The sequence below is a fragment of the Alnus glutinosa genome, chromosome 9, assembly GCF_958979055.1.
Source record: "Alnus glutinosa chromosome 9, dhAlnGlut1.1, whole genome shotgun sequence".
In the NCBI taxonomy this organism is placed as follows: domain Eukaryota; kingdom Viridiplantae; phylum Streptophyta; class Magnoliopsida; order Fagales; family Betulaceae; genus Alnus; species Alnus glutinosa.
The window spans coordinates 13,817,637-13,832,667 of record NC_084894.1 but is presented as its reverse complement, the minus strand read 5'-3'; the positions used below and the strand labels follow the sequence as shown (position 1 = coordinate 13,832,667).

The 15,031-nt window shown below is 38.1% G+C and overlaps 1 protein-coding gene and 1 long non-coding RNA gene across 6 annotated transcripts; one reads left to right on the top strand and one right to left on the bottom strand.

Annotated features, from left to right (window-relative positions):
* Window positions 1-433: 433 nt before the first annotated feature.
* Window positions 434-5,232, top strand: LOC133878033 (probable CoA ligase CCL7). Its single transcript, XM_062316515.1, has 6 exons — window positions 434-1,538; window positions 2,321-2,510; window positions 3,828-3,973; window positions 4,482-4,549; window positions 4,636-4,738; window positions 5,000-5,232. Exons 1-6 carry the CDS (start codon window positions 540-542, stop codon window positions 5,111-5,113), a joined length of 1,620 nt encoding a protein of 539 aa, XP_062172499.1. The 5' UTR covers window positions 434-539; the 3' UTR covers window positions 5,114-5,232.
* A 2,959-nt stretch (window positions 5,233-8,191) lies between these two features.
* LOC133878465 (uncharacterized) lies at window positions 8,192-14,030 on the bottom strand. 5 transcript variants are annotated; one of them, XR_009901910.1, is made up of 7 exons: window positions 13,828-14,030; window positions 13,593-13,693; window positions 12,238-12,332; window positions 10,081-10,127; window positions 9,919-9,971; window positions 9,603-9,788; window positions 8,192-9,029 (listed from the first exon to the last, which is right to left on the bottom strand). It is a non-coding gene; the product is annotated as an uncharacterized LOC133878465 (long non-coding RNA). The 5 variants fall into 5 exon arrangements; XR_009901913.1 differs by lacking the exon at window positions 9,603-9,788; XR_009901911.1 differs by lacking the exon at window positions 10,081-10,127.
* Window positions 14,031-15,031: the final 1,001 nt, after the last annotated feature.

Genomic DNA, 15,031 nt, shown 5'->3' with positions numbered 1-15,031 from the left:
TTAGGAATGGTTGGTTAAAATTAATAATAAATTAATATTTAGTTGAAATAGAAAATTATTTAGATAGATTGGTGTATGAATTTTGTTCAAAGTAATAGATAAAATTACAAAAATAGATTGTTTAATTAAAAATTAAAGAAAATTTAAAGAGTTCATTAAAATTAAAATTAAAATTAAAGATGCATAATTTGAAGAGAAAAAATAAAAAATTCTACTGCCACGCCGAAAAGTGTGGGCACGTCGGATTGGAAAAGAGTCAAGTCCCAGAAGGAAACCGTCTTCTCATTTGACTTTTAGTTAAAGACAACAAAGTTCTCGCGTCAGCTCATCCCCTCGGTTCCACAAAAAAAAAAAAAAAAAAAAAAAAAAACAGAAACGGTGATTTGCGTGCCACAAAGGAATCCCCTTGCGGCTATAAAAGATTAAAAAAAAAAGAAAAAGAAAAAGAAAAATCATCTCCTGATTCTCGTCCAGTCGCATGATCGTATCTGCTTGAATTTCTCTCCGCTTCAGCCGTCCTACTCCTTTCCTATTCTCCAATGGAAAAATCAGGCTACGGCCGAGATGGCATCTACAGGTCTCTCCGACCGCCTCTTGTGCTCCCCGAAGACCCCAACCTTTCCATGGTCACATTCCTCTTCCGAAACTCTTCCTCCTATTCTCACAAACCGGCTCTCATCGACGCCGATTCCTCCCAAATCTTATCCTTCTCTCAATTCAAATCCACCGTCGCCAGAATCTCCCGCGGCTTTCTCCGCCTAGGCATCACCAAGAACGACGTCGTCCTCATCTTCGCCCCGAATTCCATCCAGTTCCCTCTCTGCTTCCTCGGCGTCGTCGCCATCGGCGCCATCGCCACCACCGCCAATCCCGTCTACACCGTCCATGAGCTCGCCAGGCAAGTCAACGACTCCAACCCCAAGTTGATCATAACCGTCCCGGAATTGTGGGACAAAGTCAAAAATTTCAACCTCCCAGCTGTCTTTTTGGGGTCCAATCATTCTTCTTCTTCTTCAAGCGTTATCCATTTCGACGCCTTGGTTAGGTTGGGCGGGACCGGGTCCGATTTCCCGGAGAGTAATGTGAAGCAAAACGACACCGCAGTGCTGCTATACTCTTCCGGCACGACCGGCACGAGCAAGGGGGTGATCCTGACTCACAGGAATTTCATTGCGGCGTCTCTGATGGTGGCGATGGACCAAGAGCTCTCCGGCGAGGCGCACAACGTGTTCCTCTGCGTGCTGCCGATGTTCCACGTGTTCGGGATGGCGGTGATCGTGTACTCGCAGCTGCAGATCGGGAACGCGGTTGTGTCGATGGGGAGGTTCGAGCTGGAGAAACTTCTGAGGGCGGTGGAGAAGTACAGGGTGAGCCATCTGTGGGTTGTACCGCCGATCATTCTGGCGCTGGCGAAGCACAGCGTGGTGAAAAAGTACGATCTCTCGTCGTTGAGGCATCTCGGTTCAGGCGCGGCGCCTCTGGGGAAGGATTTGATGGAGGAGTGCGCCAGAAATATTCCTCAGGCTGCGGTCGTTCAGGTGCTTTGACGTGGCTGATTTTTATTTGGTATTTGGGCTTAGTTTAAGCATGCAGCTTTTAGAGCAAAGCAAAAGAATTATTAACTATTAAACGTCAATTATTTGATCGTAATAAATAATTCCTTTTTGAAAATTTCAAGTTTTGTTTTCTTTCTGTCGCTAGAATGCCATAGACTTGAATTGATGTGGCGGGCATGTTGTACCCCAATTTTAAGGAGAGTAAACAACTGATAATCTATGAAGAATGGCTTGGAGTCTTATCAATGAAGACTGCCGATATATTTCAAAAGTCCTACCTGATAACTTAACACCGGTAGAAACCCTTGAATTTATGAAAGAATCTCAGGATTGTTCAGAGGCAAGACCATAGGGCCCCCTTGGCAGCACTTTTTAGGCCAGCAAAAAAATGCACTACTTTTACCTTATGTCACATCACAACAAAAAACTAAAAACCACCAGCTAAAAAATTTTACCAAAGAAAGTCCATTCCTAATAAACTCATCAAAACAGTTTTTTATTGGTCTCTAATTTAATGTGCTGTAGAAGTAGTTAGTGGCTTGTTGAGTTCTCCAATCTAGCCACTCATGAAAAATTCAATAAATACTTCATAAAGGTATTAGACCGTCTGCAGTGTTTATGTCCTGCAAAGCTCTTGGCAATTCACTGCCTGTCTTGGCTTTTGATTTGAAAGGTCATTCTGTACATCTTTTTATCAGGTTTTGGTAGAGCAGCAGGGGGTAGAAAAGTTACCTTTTGATTCAGAATGTTCTCTTTTGTTTCAGGGCTATGGTATGACGGAAACTTGTGCAATTGTTTCTGTGGAGAATCCAAGAGTAGGCGTTCGGCATACTGGTTCAGCTGGGACGCTTGCTTCGGGAGTTGAATCCCAAATAGTCAGTGTAGATACATTGAAGCCACTTCCTCCTAATCAGTTGGGGGAGATATGGGTTCGGGGGCCTAATATGATGCAAGGTATTTTCTTTATTTGCTTCTGTCTTCACGTACCTGGCCCTGTTTACACGGATAAATTCTCTTGTTAGAAAAAAGGTTTCTGCTCTTTGATATAGAGGGAAGCCAAGTAGCTCATTATTGTACTTGATTAAATTATTCTAGGCACCCTGCATCTTGAATGTGACAGTTTAATGCATTTACATATTGAAACATGTTTGATAAGCATACCAAAGTTGTATCAGGATGATAGAATGCTAGCCCTTATCCTGTTAGCTTAAAAGTTGGTGTAACCGCATTTATGAGTATGCTATAGGAACTTAAAAGGTTGTGGTGATTCAATCCAGTCTCTTGCCAGATGATGGATGGTGGGGAACACTGCCAAATTAGGAGTTTTTATGAAATGTGCTTTCATAGCAAATGAGAATCTGAACATATACCCATTTTGACCTCCCGGCCTGTTTGTTATATTCCAAATGGATGCATTTTGGTTCCCACAGCATGGTTATTGAAGATAATGGGCTCGTTTGGTAATGCCTTTTATAGGGTGCTTTTTGTCTTTTGGTTGTGATGTGACGTAAAGGTGAAAGTAGTTTTTTGTGTTTTGTGAGTGTTTTATGTGTTGAGTTATTTGTTAATCTTTTTTCTGTTTTGCTAAAAAGCAAAAAGCTGTCTTAAAAGCATGCAACCGAGCCCAAAGGCTTTAACAGCTAGATCATGGTTGCTCTGCTCATCTCTGCATGGAGGGCAACGCTTTTTCTAATATGGTAGTTCACATGAGAAATGAAGCCTCTTGTCCATATGATCATATGCCCCTATCTAGAGTATCCTCTTTCTTGGTGCAGATTTGGTACCTATCAGTAATTATAGCTGGCTCTTAGGGTATCACATCATATGCCATTGAACGGAGTATGACCATATGGACAAGAGGCTTCATTTCTCAAATGACCATAACTATAAACACTTAATATTTTGTGTTTATAGTTATAAGTTGAAAATTTTTCAGCTTGATTACCTGTCATGAGGTTAAGTAGTATGAAGATGCACATTAAACGTATTTTGGTACATCCAGCTTACAAATCAAAGACAAGAATAGTGCTTTTCCCTCTATGGCATGTCCTGTTTTGCATGCCATATACAAGTCAATGAAGTTTAAGCAACCTTTGTCTGCGATAGTGTTTGTCATGCTTGTTGCAGCAGAATATATACAAGTGTGACATGATATGGCCTTTCTTTTCTTAAAGTTCGTGTGAGCTCTACATTTACTTAACATGTTCTAGGCATTTGCTTAATGTTTTCATTAAGATATGCAATATTACTATTGCAAAACTCATTTTTCAGGTTATTACAACAATGCACAGGCCACCAAACTGACCATAGATAAGAAGGGTTGGGTACACACAGGAGATCTCGGATATTTCGATGGAGATGGGAACCTTTATGTTGTTGACCGAATTAAAGAGCTCATCAAGTGCAAAGGTTTTCAGGTAACTTTGCAAAAATGTTACAAACATGCATGAAAGATCCTGCTGCTACATTTTCTTTTTTCTTTTTCCAAAAATAAAAAACACATTTGATCTATGAAAAAGAGACAATTTGGCTTGTCTTTGGAGTGAACAATATATGGTTGATATTGGAATTAATGTCCATTGACTGAGCTGCAGCAACATTTGTAACCTCACTGTTTCTCATGATTTATTTTCTTTCTGGACTAAGATTTTGCTCTTGTATTGCATCCCATTTTAGATACTTTGGTTTTATTGGATGTCTTCTGAGAAAGGCACTCTTTTTATTTCAATTGTTATATATATCGGTACATATTCGGTTTTTAGATACGGGTATGCCTTGATATTGGGTTATATTCGGTTTTCAGATACGGGTATGCCTTGATATTGGGTTAACCTGATATAGTGATCTCAGAGAAATAAATCAATGAAGTTATATATTTTTGTTGTAATTGTTTTGTATTTTTAAATTTTTTCCAATTCTCACTAGGTTGCGCCGGCAGAACTTGAAGGGCTGCTTGTTTCTCACCCTGAGATACTAGATGCTGTTGTCATCCCGTGAGTGTTCAACCCATGCAAAATCTGTATTACTCACATGATCAGCTATCTCTTTACCTCCAACGTTTTTTTTTTTAACCTTGCAGATTTCCTGATGCTGAAGCTGGTGAAGTCCCAGTTGGATACGTTGTTCGGTCACCCAATAGTTCACTGACCGAAGAAGATGTTATGAAATTTATTGTTAACCAGGTAAGGGGTAATTTCAGACTAAATATGATTGAATATTACATTTGTAATTTAACAAAGAAAAATGCTATTTAGTAGAGTATTATACCACTAATCAGCCCTTGCATCAGCAGTCATAAAACTAATAAAAAGAAAAAAATTCTAATTGTCTAGCAATCGTATAACAATCTATTAAATAACATTACTCATTAATTAATGAATGCGTTGCCCATGTCAAGATCGTCTTACTTGCATCTGAGATCTGATTTGCGCTTATTGTCATAGGTTGCACCTTTCAAAAGATTGCGGAGGGTGACGTTCATAAATAATGTCCCTAAATCTGCTGCAGGAAAGATCCTGAGAAGAGAGCTGATTGAGAAAGTAAGGTCCAAAATGTGAAATCGAATGTTTGCTGCAGGATGCACTTGTTTCTTTTTTAAATTAGATGGTATTCATTTGAATTGTTGAAGAGATTTAACCATAATATTCTGTCAACAATAAAAACATTTATTCAAGCACGACAATGGCATTCCATATCTGAGTATGCATATAAAGTGGAAGCTCAGACAGTGTAACTGCCGCACAAAAACAAGTCACTTTAGTATCTAAAGTTTTGACATGAAAGCAAAAACGCAGCGTTTTGAGCTGACAGGTTGTAGTTAGTATCTTATGCCCCATTTGTTTCAGCATAAAATGATTTCTGGAAAATGGTTTCGGTATTTTCCGGTGTTTGGTAGGGGCGAAAATAATGGTCAACCGAAAAATGATTTCCGTTTCACAAAAAATGCTTAATAAATTTTGGAAAATGATTTACGCTTTTTAAAAGCGTAAATAATTTTCCGTAAATAGTAGATGCAGTCGATTCTTTTTTAAACAACGCAGTCGACCTTTAGGTTTAAGCAGTTGACTATTGCCGAATTTCGACAAGTCAGATTCTGACTCCAGTCGGTGCCAGAATTCGACAAATTAAGCCAGAATCTGGGGATGTCCGGTAGATGTCGCCGGATTCCGAGGATATTATGCCGGATTCCGGCCAGACTGGCCGGAACGGCCGGATCTCCAGCTATCTTGCCAGATCCGGCCAGAAAGCCAGAGATCCGGCCATCTAGCCGGGATCCTGGACGGATCCGGCCAGAACGGCCGGACCCCCGGCATCTGGCCAGATCCGGCTGTTCTGGCCGAATCTCCGGCCAGCTGGCCGGAAACTGGCCAGGACGGCCTGTTTCTGGTCAATTGGCCGGGATCCGGCCATTTTTGTGTCGGATTCCGGCAAAGTTCGCCGGAATCCGGCGAAAATGGCCGGATTCCGGCAACTTTGCCGGAATTTGTATATGCCAAATTTTAAAAAATATTTTTATATTATTTTATATTAATATTTTTTATTTTGTGAATAAAATTTAATTTTTTTTAAATTAATATGATTAAATTAAAATATAAAAAATATTTGTAATTTTCCGTACGCGCCAAACACCGAAAAATGATTTCGATGGAAAATATTTTTCTGAAAATGACTTCCCCGAAACTATTTTACGACAGAAACCATTTTACGCCGAAACAAATGGGGCATTAATATCTTCTTCAATTACTCTCATGTAAAAGGAGTCTGGGGCTTGTTGGTAATTAATAATTTTCGTAAATTTGTTACCGCTATTGCTATAATAATAATGGGTTGGGGCCAGTTTGACCAAATTCGTCCCTAGCCCAACAGGGTCTCCTTCACCCTAACCCCATTAGGGCCCAGGTTAGGACCTGGGCCTGGTTTGGCTTTAACCATTAGGATTTGGGTTAGAGCCTGGTTCGACCAGGTTAGGCTAGGCCTAGGTTGGGCCGACTAGAGCAAGCCTTATTAACATTTTACCTAGCCTTTTTCATGACGTGACAATATATTATTACATGATAAATATATTGTTATGTCATCTAAAATTTTAAATGAAGTGGCGCCGAATATATCGTTAGATGTAAATATATGTTTATAATAAAATGCAAAAAAAAAAAAAAATCAACCAAGTGAAATGGATCCTATGGCCTAGTTGGACCCGACCAAACCAAGCACTTTTCTTTTTCAAAAAAAAAATAAAAAAAAATTCGACGTTTTTTTTTTTTTTTTTTTAAATGCTCTATGTAACGGACTTGCAGTTGACCCAGTAAAGATAAAGGTTGTTGTTGAGTGGGAACGACCAACGAATGTTCCGGAGATCCAAAGTTTCTTGGATCTAGCAGATTACTACCAGAGATTCATTGATGGATTCTTCGCATTGTTGGGGCCACTAACCACTCACACAAGGAATAATGTCTAATATGAAATAGAGTGAAGAATGTGAAGCAAACTTCCAAGAATTAAAGTGAGGACTTGTGACTGCATTTGTGCTTGCACTACCCATAGAATTTGTTACGTATGTGGTTTATACAGATGGATCAAGGGGCTGGAATGCGTGCTTATGCAGAAAGACAAGGTTGTAGCCTGAACTATCATACTCATGATTTGGAGTTAGCAGCTGTTGCATATGCCTTGAAGATATGGAGGCACTACCTTTATGGTGAAGAGTGCGAAATTTACACTGATCACTGCAGTCTCAAGTACATTTTCACACAAAGAGACTTAAACATGAGACAATGAAGATGGCTTGAAGTGTTGAAAGATTATGACAGCAAGATGTACTATCATCCTACTAAAGTCAATGTAGTGGTTGATGCACTAACCAAAAAATCTCGTGATGGCCAGGCCAAACCTGAAGTGCTTATGGAACAACTGGCGCAATAGTTTGCAATTGTGCAGATTGATAAAGTGCTTATTGGTGGGCCACCAATCATGACAGCCCTTGTTGTACAGCCACAAAGTCTGGACAGTATCTGGCAAGCACAATAAGATGATCTTGAATTGCAAGATCTTATTGATAGAACCAGATGTGGAGAAGCATCTGGGTTTTATCTAATTGAAGGGGGGACATTGAAGATTAGCAGTGGGAGAACAGTTATTCCCAATGATGCTGAGTTGAGAAGGGAAATTCTTGATGAAGCTCATCAGATACGGTATATTGTTCACCCCAACAACAATAAAATGTGTCAAGATCTGAAGAAAAATTTTTGGGTGGTGTGGCATGAAGCGTAATGTAGTTAAGTATGTTGCACAATGCCTTTCGTGTCAACTTGTGAAAGTTGAACACCAAAGGCTAGCTGGGCAACTCCAGCCTTTTGAAGTGCCAATGTGGAAATGGGATCAAATAGTTATGGATTCGTTGGTTTACCAAGACCACCAAGCGGACAAGATACTATATGCGTGATTGTAGATAGACTCACGAAGAGCACCCACTTCCTCCCCATCAAGATTATAGATTCCATGTGAAAATAAAATATTGACTTCTAAATTACCAAGTATGTGTTCGTGTGCAACAAAATATCTTAAATGCGGAAAATAAAAAAGACAAGATATTTGTTGACGAAGTGAAAACTCTGTGAAGAGAAAAACCACTCCAGAGCTGCCAAACTCAGGAAATTCTCTATCCAAAGAAAAAATAAGTTACAAAGCACTCGTACTCACAAAACCTATTGCAGTAATCATACTTTTAACTATAACACGAAGCCCATCATGAACGCTTCCCAACCAAGTCTCCTACTTGAAGGGGTCTTTGATGAATTCCTTTACCTTAGGGCCGACCCCTAGGATAAACTTCACACGAACAGTGGTAGCATACATCGGCAACGGCTAGAGAGATAAAGGATATTCAATTCTCCCTAAACACCCTCTCTAAGCACTATGGAATTCTATATTGAATTCTTACAAATAACAAGCCTAGAGCCCTCTTTATATGGGCTTCAGAAAACATAATTCTAGACAAATTCGAACTCTGGCTGTGGAGCATCCGGACGGAAGATAGCCTCGTTCGGACAGTCTTCTGTGACTACCTTTCTAGAATAGCGCAAAACTTCCCATAACAGGTCCACGTTCGGACGGTCTTCGCTGTAACTCCTTTCCGCGCTTGTAAAGGAAATCCAGAATATTCTGGAATGCTGGATAGTGTCTGGACAAGTTGCCACGTCGTCCGGACATCTTGCAGAAACTTTCCAAATAAGTGTCGACTGAAATCCAACTCTGAGTAAAAATTGGAGAAGCTTGACCTAGCTTCGGGACAGTGTTGCCCTGACGTCCGGACGTCTTCGACGCTGAAGCTTCTAGACACTGCAGGGCGTCCAGGCGCCTTCAAAGGCCCATCCGGACGGTTGCACAAAAACTAGCTAGTTGACTTGGAATTAGCATGGAATCTTCATGAACATCTTCTAGAAACTTTGTGACAAGGTACAAGGTTTGAAATAAACACTGTCCATAAAAATTGAAGATTTTGAATAAGATCGATAATCCTGTTTAAAAAGCAACCATTACATAAAGTATTTTTGTCATCCAGAATGTAGCCAACATAAAATACTAACAAACTCCCCCATTGGCCATTCTGAGACAAAAATACTCAACCGGTTTGGAAATACATTCCAGGTCCAAAACAAAAAAAAATACTCCCCCTTTTTGTCACAAAAGGACAAAGGGTAAATAGAGTATTCAGAGAAAAACCATAACCAAACATTTCCAAAGAAACAAACCAAGGAAGATAACAAGGTTAGGGCTTCAACAAGAATTTAGCACACACATGTATCTAAACTTGAGAAAACAGTCAGATAGTTCATCAAAACTATGCAAACATATAAAGAAAAGTCAAGTAATCAATGAGCATAAATTTCCCTGCACATAGAAATTTTTTCAATAGTTAACTTAACTCATGCAATGCATGTGTGTGTGAAGACTTTCTCAATGAGGTGTGATATTCACTGATATGATTTAAAGCAACCGAATTTTCTCAATAAGAGAGAAATTTATAGTTAGAACAGTCAAAAGTCAAACCTCATCTTACTAGGGCCTAGTCACCATCATCTGATACTCTCCCTCTAAGAAGCAACACTATTTTGAATTTTTACTTGCACCATGAAGGACAAGATATATTGCTGAATCAGCATAGAAGCAGTGAATTTATTCATATAATCATTGAGCTCAAAAGTATAACTGCTTGTTTCTTTTTGGTGCTGCAACCTAGAGAGGAAGCCAGAATTTCTGGGGTTAGGTTCAGCTAGCGAGTTGGTAAATTTGACCATCTTAACACATAAAAATCTCTCTAAAAAGAATTTTCAGAAGCAGAAAATCAGAGATTAAAAAAATGTACCTTAGGGGAGCCTTGGATAGTGTACATTTTCATTGCATGAGGAAAGCAACTATCTAGTAAAGATGGAGTAGGAAAAATTAGCACAAATCAGACTTAGAATCTCAATAATATGTAGGTATATTCTATCAAAGCACAGAGAACTGTTAAAATAGATAAACATACATGGGATAGCTGAAAACTTTAGAAGAAACCTTGCATCTAATCCCCCCCTTTTTTTAAGAACAAATCAACATGCATAAAAGGAAAAGAAAAGAAAATTAGTCCAAGCATGTAGGGTAAAGGCAAACTAGACCTCAAGGAGAGAGGTTTACCTATACCAAGACAGAAAAGCAATCGCTAGACGTGCTTTGTGACTACCCAATTTTTTATTTTTTTTTACATACAAATGAGTCATCACAGTGGCATGACTACGTGTTGCTAAGCCAACATACGATATACATTCCATAACATGTACCTGATAATCAGAGTTACATCTACGCAGCAGATAACACATAATAACATTATCAATATAGCGGAAGGTATATCTATAAACAACAGTTAATCACAACAAAAGAGCCATTAATAAGTCTATCTGTTTAAGACTTCTACATACCTATTAAATACATACCAAAAGACTGGGTTATAAATACAAGTGTCACAGGCGACATGAGCGCCATAAACAAAGTCTACCAAGAGGCGGACAACCCATGGTCCAACCATTATAACTGTTGCGTCGGGCTTCAGTCATAACATCCCAAGTACTATGCTACGATGTCATTCATTAGATCCATTGAACCTATAGTCAAAGCATCAGAGTCTGTACGGTTGTGGGGTTAACCACATCCGTAGAGGTGAAAGTATGAGTTCACCACCTTAGTAGTATAAGACTCACTAAGTATACAATATACACAAACATAATTGCATGCAGGGTTCAACAGCGTTACTCACATATCCTTAAGTTCGCACAACAACACATTATCGAGTACAAGTCACGCTGTTCATCACACACTTATATATTATCACAGTTTCTACTAACAATATTCCACGCATACCATAAACAATATTCCACACATCTCACGAGTGCTAGCACTTCAATGCTAGGCTTACCGTCAACACCGCCCGTAAAGCTATGACCCACAGGGCATACATCTCACGTGTGCTAGCACTTTAATGCTAGGCTTACCACACATTTCACGTGTCCAAGCACTTCAATGCTAGGCTTACCATCAACACCGCCCATAAAGCTACGACCAACAGGGCACACATCTCACGTGTGCTAGCACTTCAATGCTAGGCTTACTGTCAGCACTGCCCGTAAAGCTACGACCCGCAGGGCACACATCTCACGTGTGCTAGCACTTCAATGCTAGGCTTACCGTCAATACCGCCAGTAAATCTACGACCCGCAGGGCACACATCTCACGTGTGCTAGCACTTCAATGCTAGACTTACATCTCAGCCAAGAGTTGCTACCCTCTGGCCTACCACTCATCTCAGCCAATAGCTACTACCCTACGGCCTACCACTGTGCCAGATACTACATCACTAGACTTACCATCTATCAACTAGAGGGTTATCATAATGCCAAAGCATCCACACTATATATATATCATCACATGTGTATTCCCAAACATCTTTCTTTCAACACATACCACAATTCCACTACATAATTTCCACATATCAATTTCAATCATCTCAACATAATTCTTAATTCAACACTTCACAACTCAATCATCAATACATATCTTCATCAAAATTCCATAACCATATACAATCAAGATTCAACAACATCCATTTATCCATACAATTCACAATCCAATATATCACAACTCAATCTCAAATAATTTTTATCAACAATTCCATAATCATATACAACCAAGATTCGTCAACATCCATTTATCCATGCAATTCACAATCCAATATATCACAACTCAATCTCAAATAATTTTTATCAACAATTCCATAATCATATACAACCAAGATTCATCAACATCCATTTATCCATACAATTCACAATCCAATATATCACAACTCAATCTCAAATAATTTTTATCAACAATTCCATAATCATATACAACCAAGATTCATCAACATCCATTTATCCATACAATTCACAATCCAATATATATCACAACTCAATCTCAAATAATTTTTATCAACAATTCCATAATCATATACAACCAAGATTCATCAACATCCATTTATCCATACAATTCACAATCCAATATATCACAACTCAATCACAAATAATTTTATCAACAAATTCCATAATCATAAACAACCAAGTATCAATAATGTAAATCTACGTTCCTAGGGTCCCTTAGTGAGTAGAATACTCACATTGGTTACATTGGACTCATGACTTGAATATCCCACACGTTCTAGTTACATTGAACTCACCGTTGGAGAACAATTGAAGTCTCCACCTTACGTGCCTGCAAACATATAAGATATTAGACTAAGCTATTGAACTTTATACTCTATGACATATAAACTACCTGCGTGCTCACACGCCGCATTCCCTGCTTCTAAAGCTAGCTAGGTTTCTTTAAGCTATAATTAAGTAAATCCTCGATTCTAGGTTATTATTATATCTTATTTATTAATTAGAGATGCATTTACTATTTTATTTGCCTACTATTATTGTTAATCTTTTTTATAGCTTGTTCCTTATTTGCTAAGTTAACAATGCGTATTTGACTCATGTACATGTATATATATATACATGCAATGCTTAACAAGCTTAAACCTAATTCAATGGTACACTTAAATACTTTACCCTTACTAGTCTCTAACCATTCAAGTAGTTTAGGTTATAGAACCTAATTGGATTAAACTATAAATCCCTTGACATCTTTATTTTCAACTCTCCTATTCAACTCTTTATTCTTTTATGATATAAATACTTAAGTGATTAGACTATAAGGCTTTAATCCTTATTCAACATATTACTTTATTAACTCTTATTGTAATTTTGTGAATCTATTTATTTCACTTAGTGCACTTCACTTTCATTTATTCCTTTCACTTCACTATTTGTCTCATTTTCTTCTTTTAGACTCCTCTTATAATTGAACCCAATCAGAAACAGCCACCAAAGTATAACCCATCAAAGCCCCAACTCATAGCCATAACTCATGATTCCCTTTATACATGTTTAAAAGTTGAGCTCATAAAGTTTTAAGGTTCCATTCAACATTTTATTATTTACAATTACTAACCCATAAAATTGTAGGATTTACTTTATTATCCATTAATTAAGTAAACGTATACATAGAAATATTCTTAGGTTTACAATTAAAATTTCCAATTTATACAAATTACTAACTTTAGGACCTCACCCCATAAATACCTTTTATTTTATTTTATTTTTTATTTTTTATTTTTATTTTTATGAAATCCATACATAACATAGGATTAATTAACACCCTAAATGCAATTAATCAACTAATTAATAATCTAGGATTTAAACACTAAAAAGCCCCAATTTTAACTCAACTCATCAAATTTAGGGCTTATGCCTACGCTTCAACAGTTAACAAAATTGGAGTTTCAAATCCTTTAATCCAACCACCCATGGCTTAAATAGTGTATAGGAATTCACTATACACAAAAACCTCAAGCTAATTTTAATAATTTAGTCTAATACCAAAAATTGACCTAACTTAGACAAAAATTAGGGATTACGAAATTACCTCAAAATAATTAGTAGATTGGAGGTCCTAACACCCAAAAATTGTTACCCAAAGCTCAAAAACGATGAAGGACTTGATTTGAAGCAAAGCCCAAGCCAAACCTATAGCGCATGTAAAATAGAAAGAAGTTGAGAGAGTGAAAAATCATTCCAAGCCACTGCCGTGTATAGCCCTCCATGGGTAACGTTTTGAGCTCAAAAACTCTTCCCAAGACAAATCAATGTGAAGGACTTACTGTTTTTGCTCTTAAAAGACCACTTTGTGCAATGCTTCCAACAAGAAATCAAAGCCCTCTCATGCTATGGCTCCCAAGATTCAAGGGTTGATGAGAGAAGGGAGAAGAGCAAGAGACAAGTGAGAAAATGGTGGAGATTTTCGTGGTTGAGAGGGGGAAGTGTGCTGCAGTGCGTGTGTGTGTGTTTGGTGAGCAAAACAAAATAAAAGATGAAGATGAGGAGTGTGTGGTCGTGAGATAAGGAGGGGAATAAGAAGGTTTGTGCAGAATTTCCGAAAATGCCCCCAACTTAAGTGAAAACATGGGTATTTATGGACTTTAGTGGAAATTCATGATTGTAGCCTAAAAGACATCATCCTTTTTCTCTTTTCTTGGGCTATCATTTACAAGCCCATAGGATAAAAATAAACACTTTGTTTATTTTACCACACTAATTAGACTTATTTTTATTTAATCCTCGAAACCCATTAATAATATTTTATTATTCCAACTTCCATTATTTTATCTTAAACTCATTTTATTTACATAATATAAATATTATCACCTAGAATATAATTATTAGTCTCATCTATTTAATAAATATAATTTATTAAATGCTAAACTCCCTATATATTTTCTTGGTCTTTACATGCTTTGTTTGCCATCCCTATGAAATGCCTGTATAATTTTCTCAAGACAACAAGAGAAACTATATAGGGATAGACAAAATGGTTCCATAACAAATATGCAAAGCATGCACATGATATGACAATATAAAAGATGCAATGCAAGTGTACCTGGCATGCACTAGGATTTAACAACCACAATCCTAGGCATATGTGACCTCATCTACTAGGTGGGTCCGCTCCCCCTTGGGAAGTGAGTGTGTCTATCCTGTCTTCCATCCTTTGGCTGTAGTTCCATATATTTGATCAAGATCTACATAAAGCTTCTAGCAATGGGTAATTCTTCATAGGATGGATACTTTTTAGGCATCTGCGGCTTTTCCTCATGATGCTGAGATTTGTTCTTCTTTGGCGACCAGGCCTGTTTAACAGGAACAAACCTCTGCTGTTATTGCTGATGCCTTGGAGCAGGATATCTTGTACGAGGTCTAGACTTTCTAGGTGGGTCCTTCTGAGGCTGTGGAGCCTTGGGTCTGACATGACTATTAACTCCACATTGGTGACATATGGGAGTTTTGTGCACTAGTGGAGCATACATT

Coding starts and splice junctions, on each gene's coding strand:
- LOC133878033 (XM_062316515.1), top strand. CDS start 540: ATGGAAAAATCAGGCTACGGCCGAGATGGCATCTACAGGTCTCTCCGA. Junction 3,974..4,481: donor TCAAGTGCAAAGGTTTTCAG/GTAACTTTGCAA, acceptor AATTCTCACTAG/GTTGCGCCGGCAGAACTTGA. Junction 4,550..4,635: donor CTAGATGCTGTTGTCATCCC/GTGAGTGTTCAA, acceptor TTAACCTTGCAG/ATTTCCTGATGCTGAAGCTG.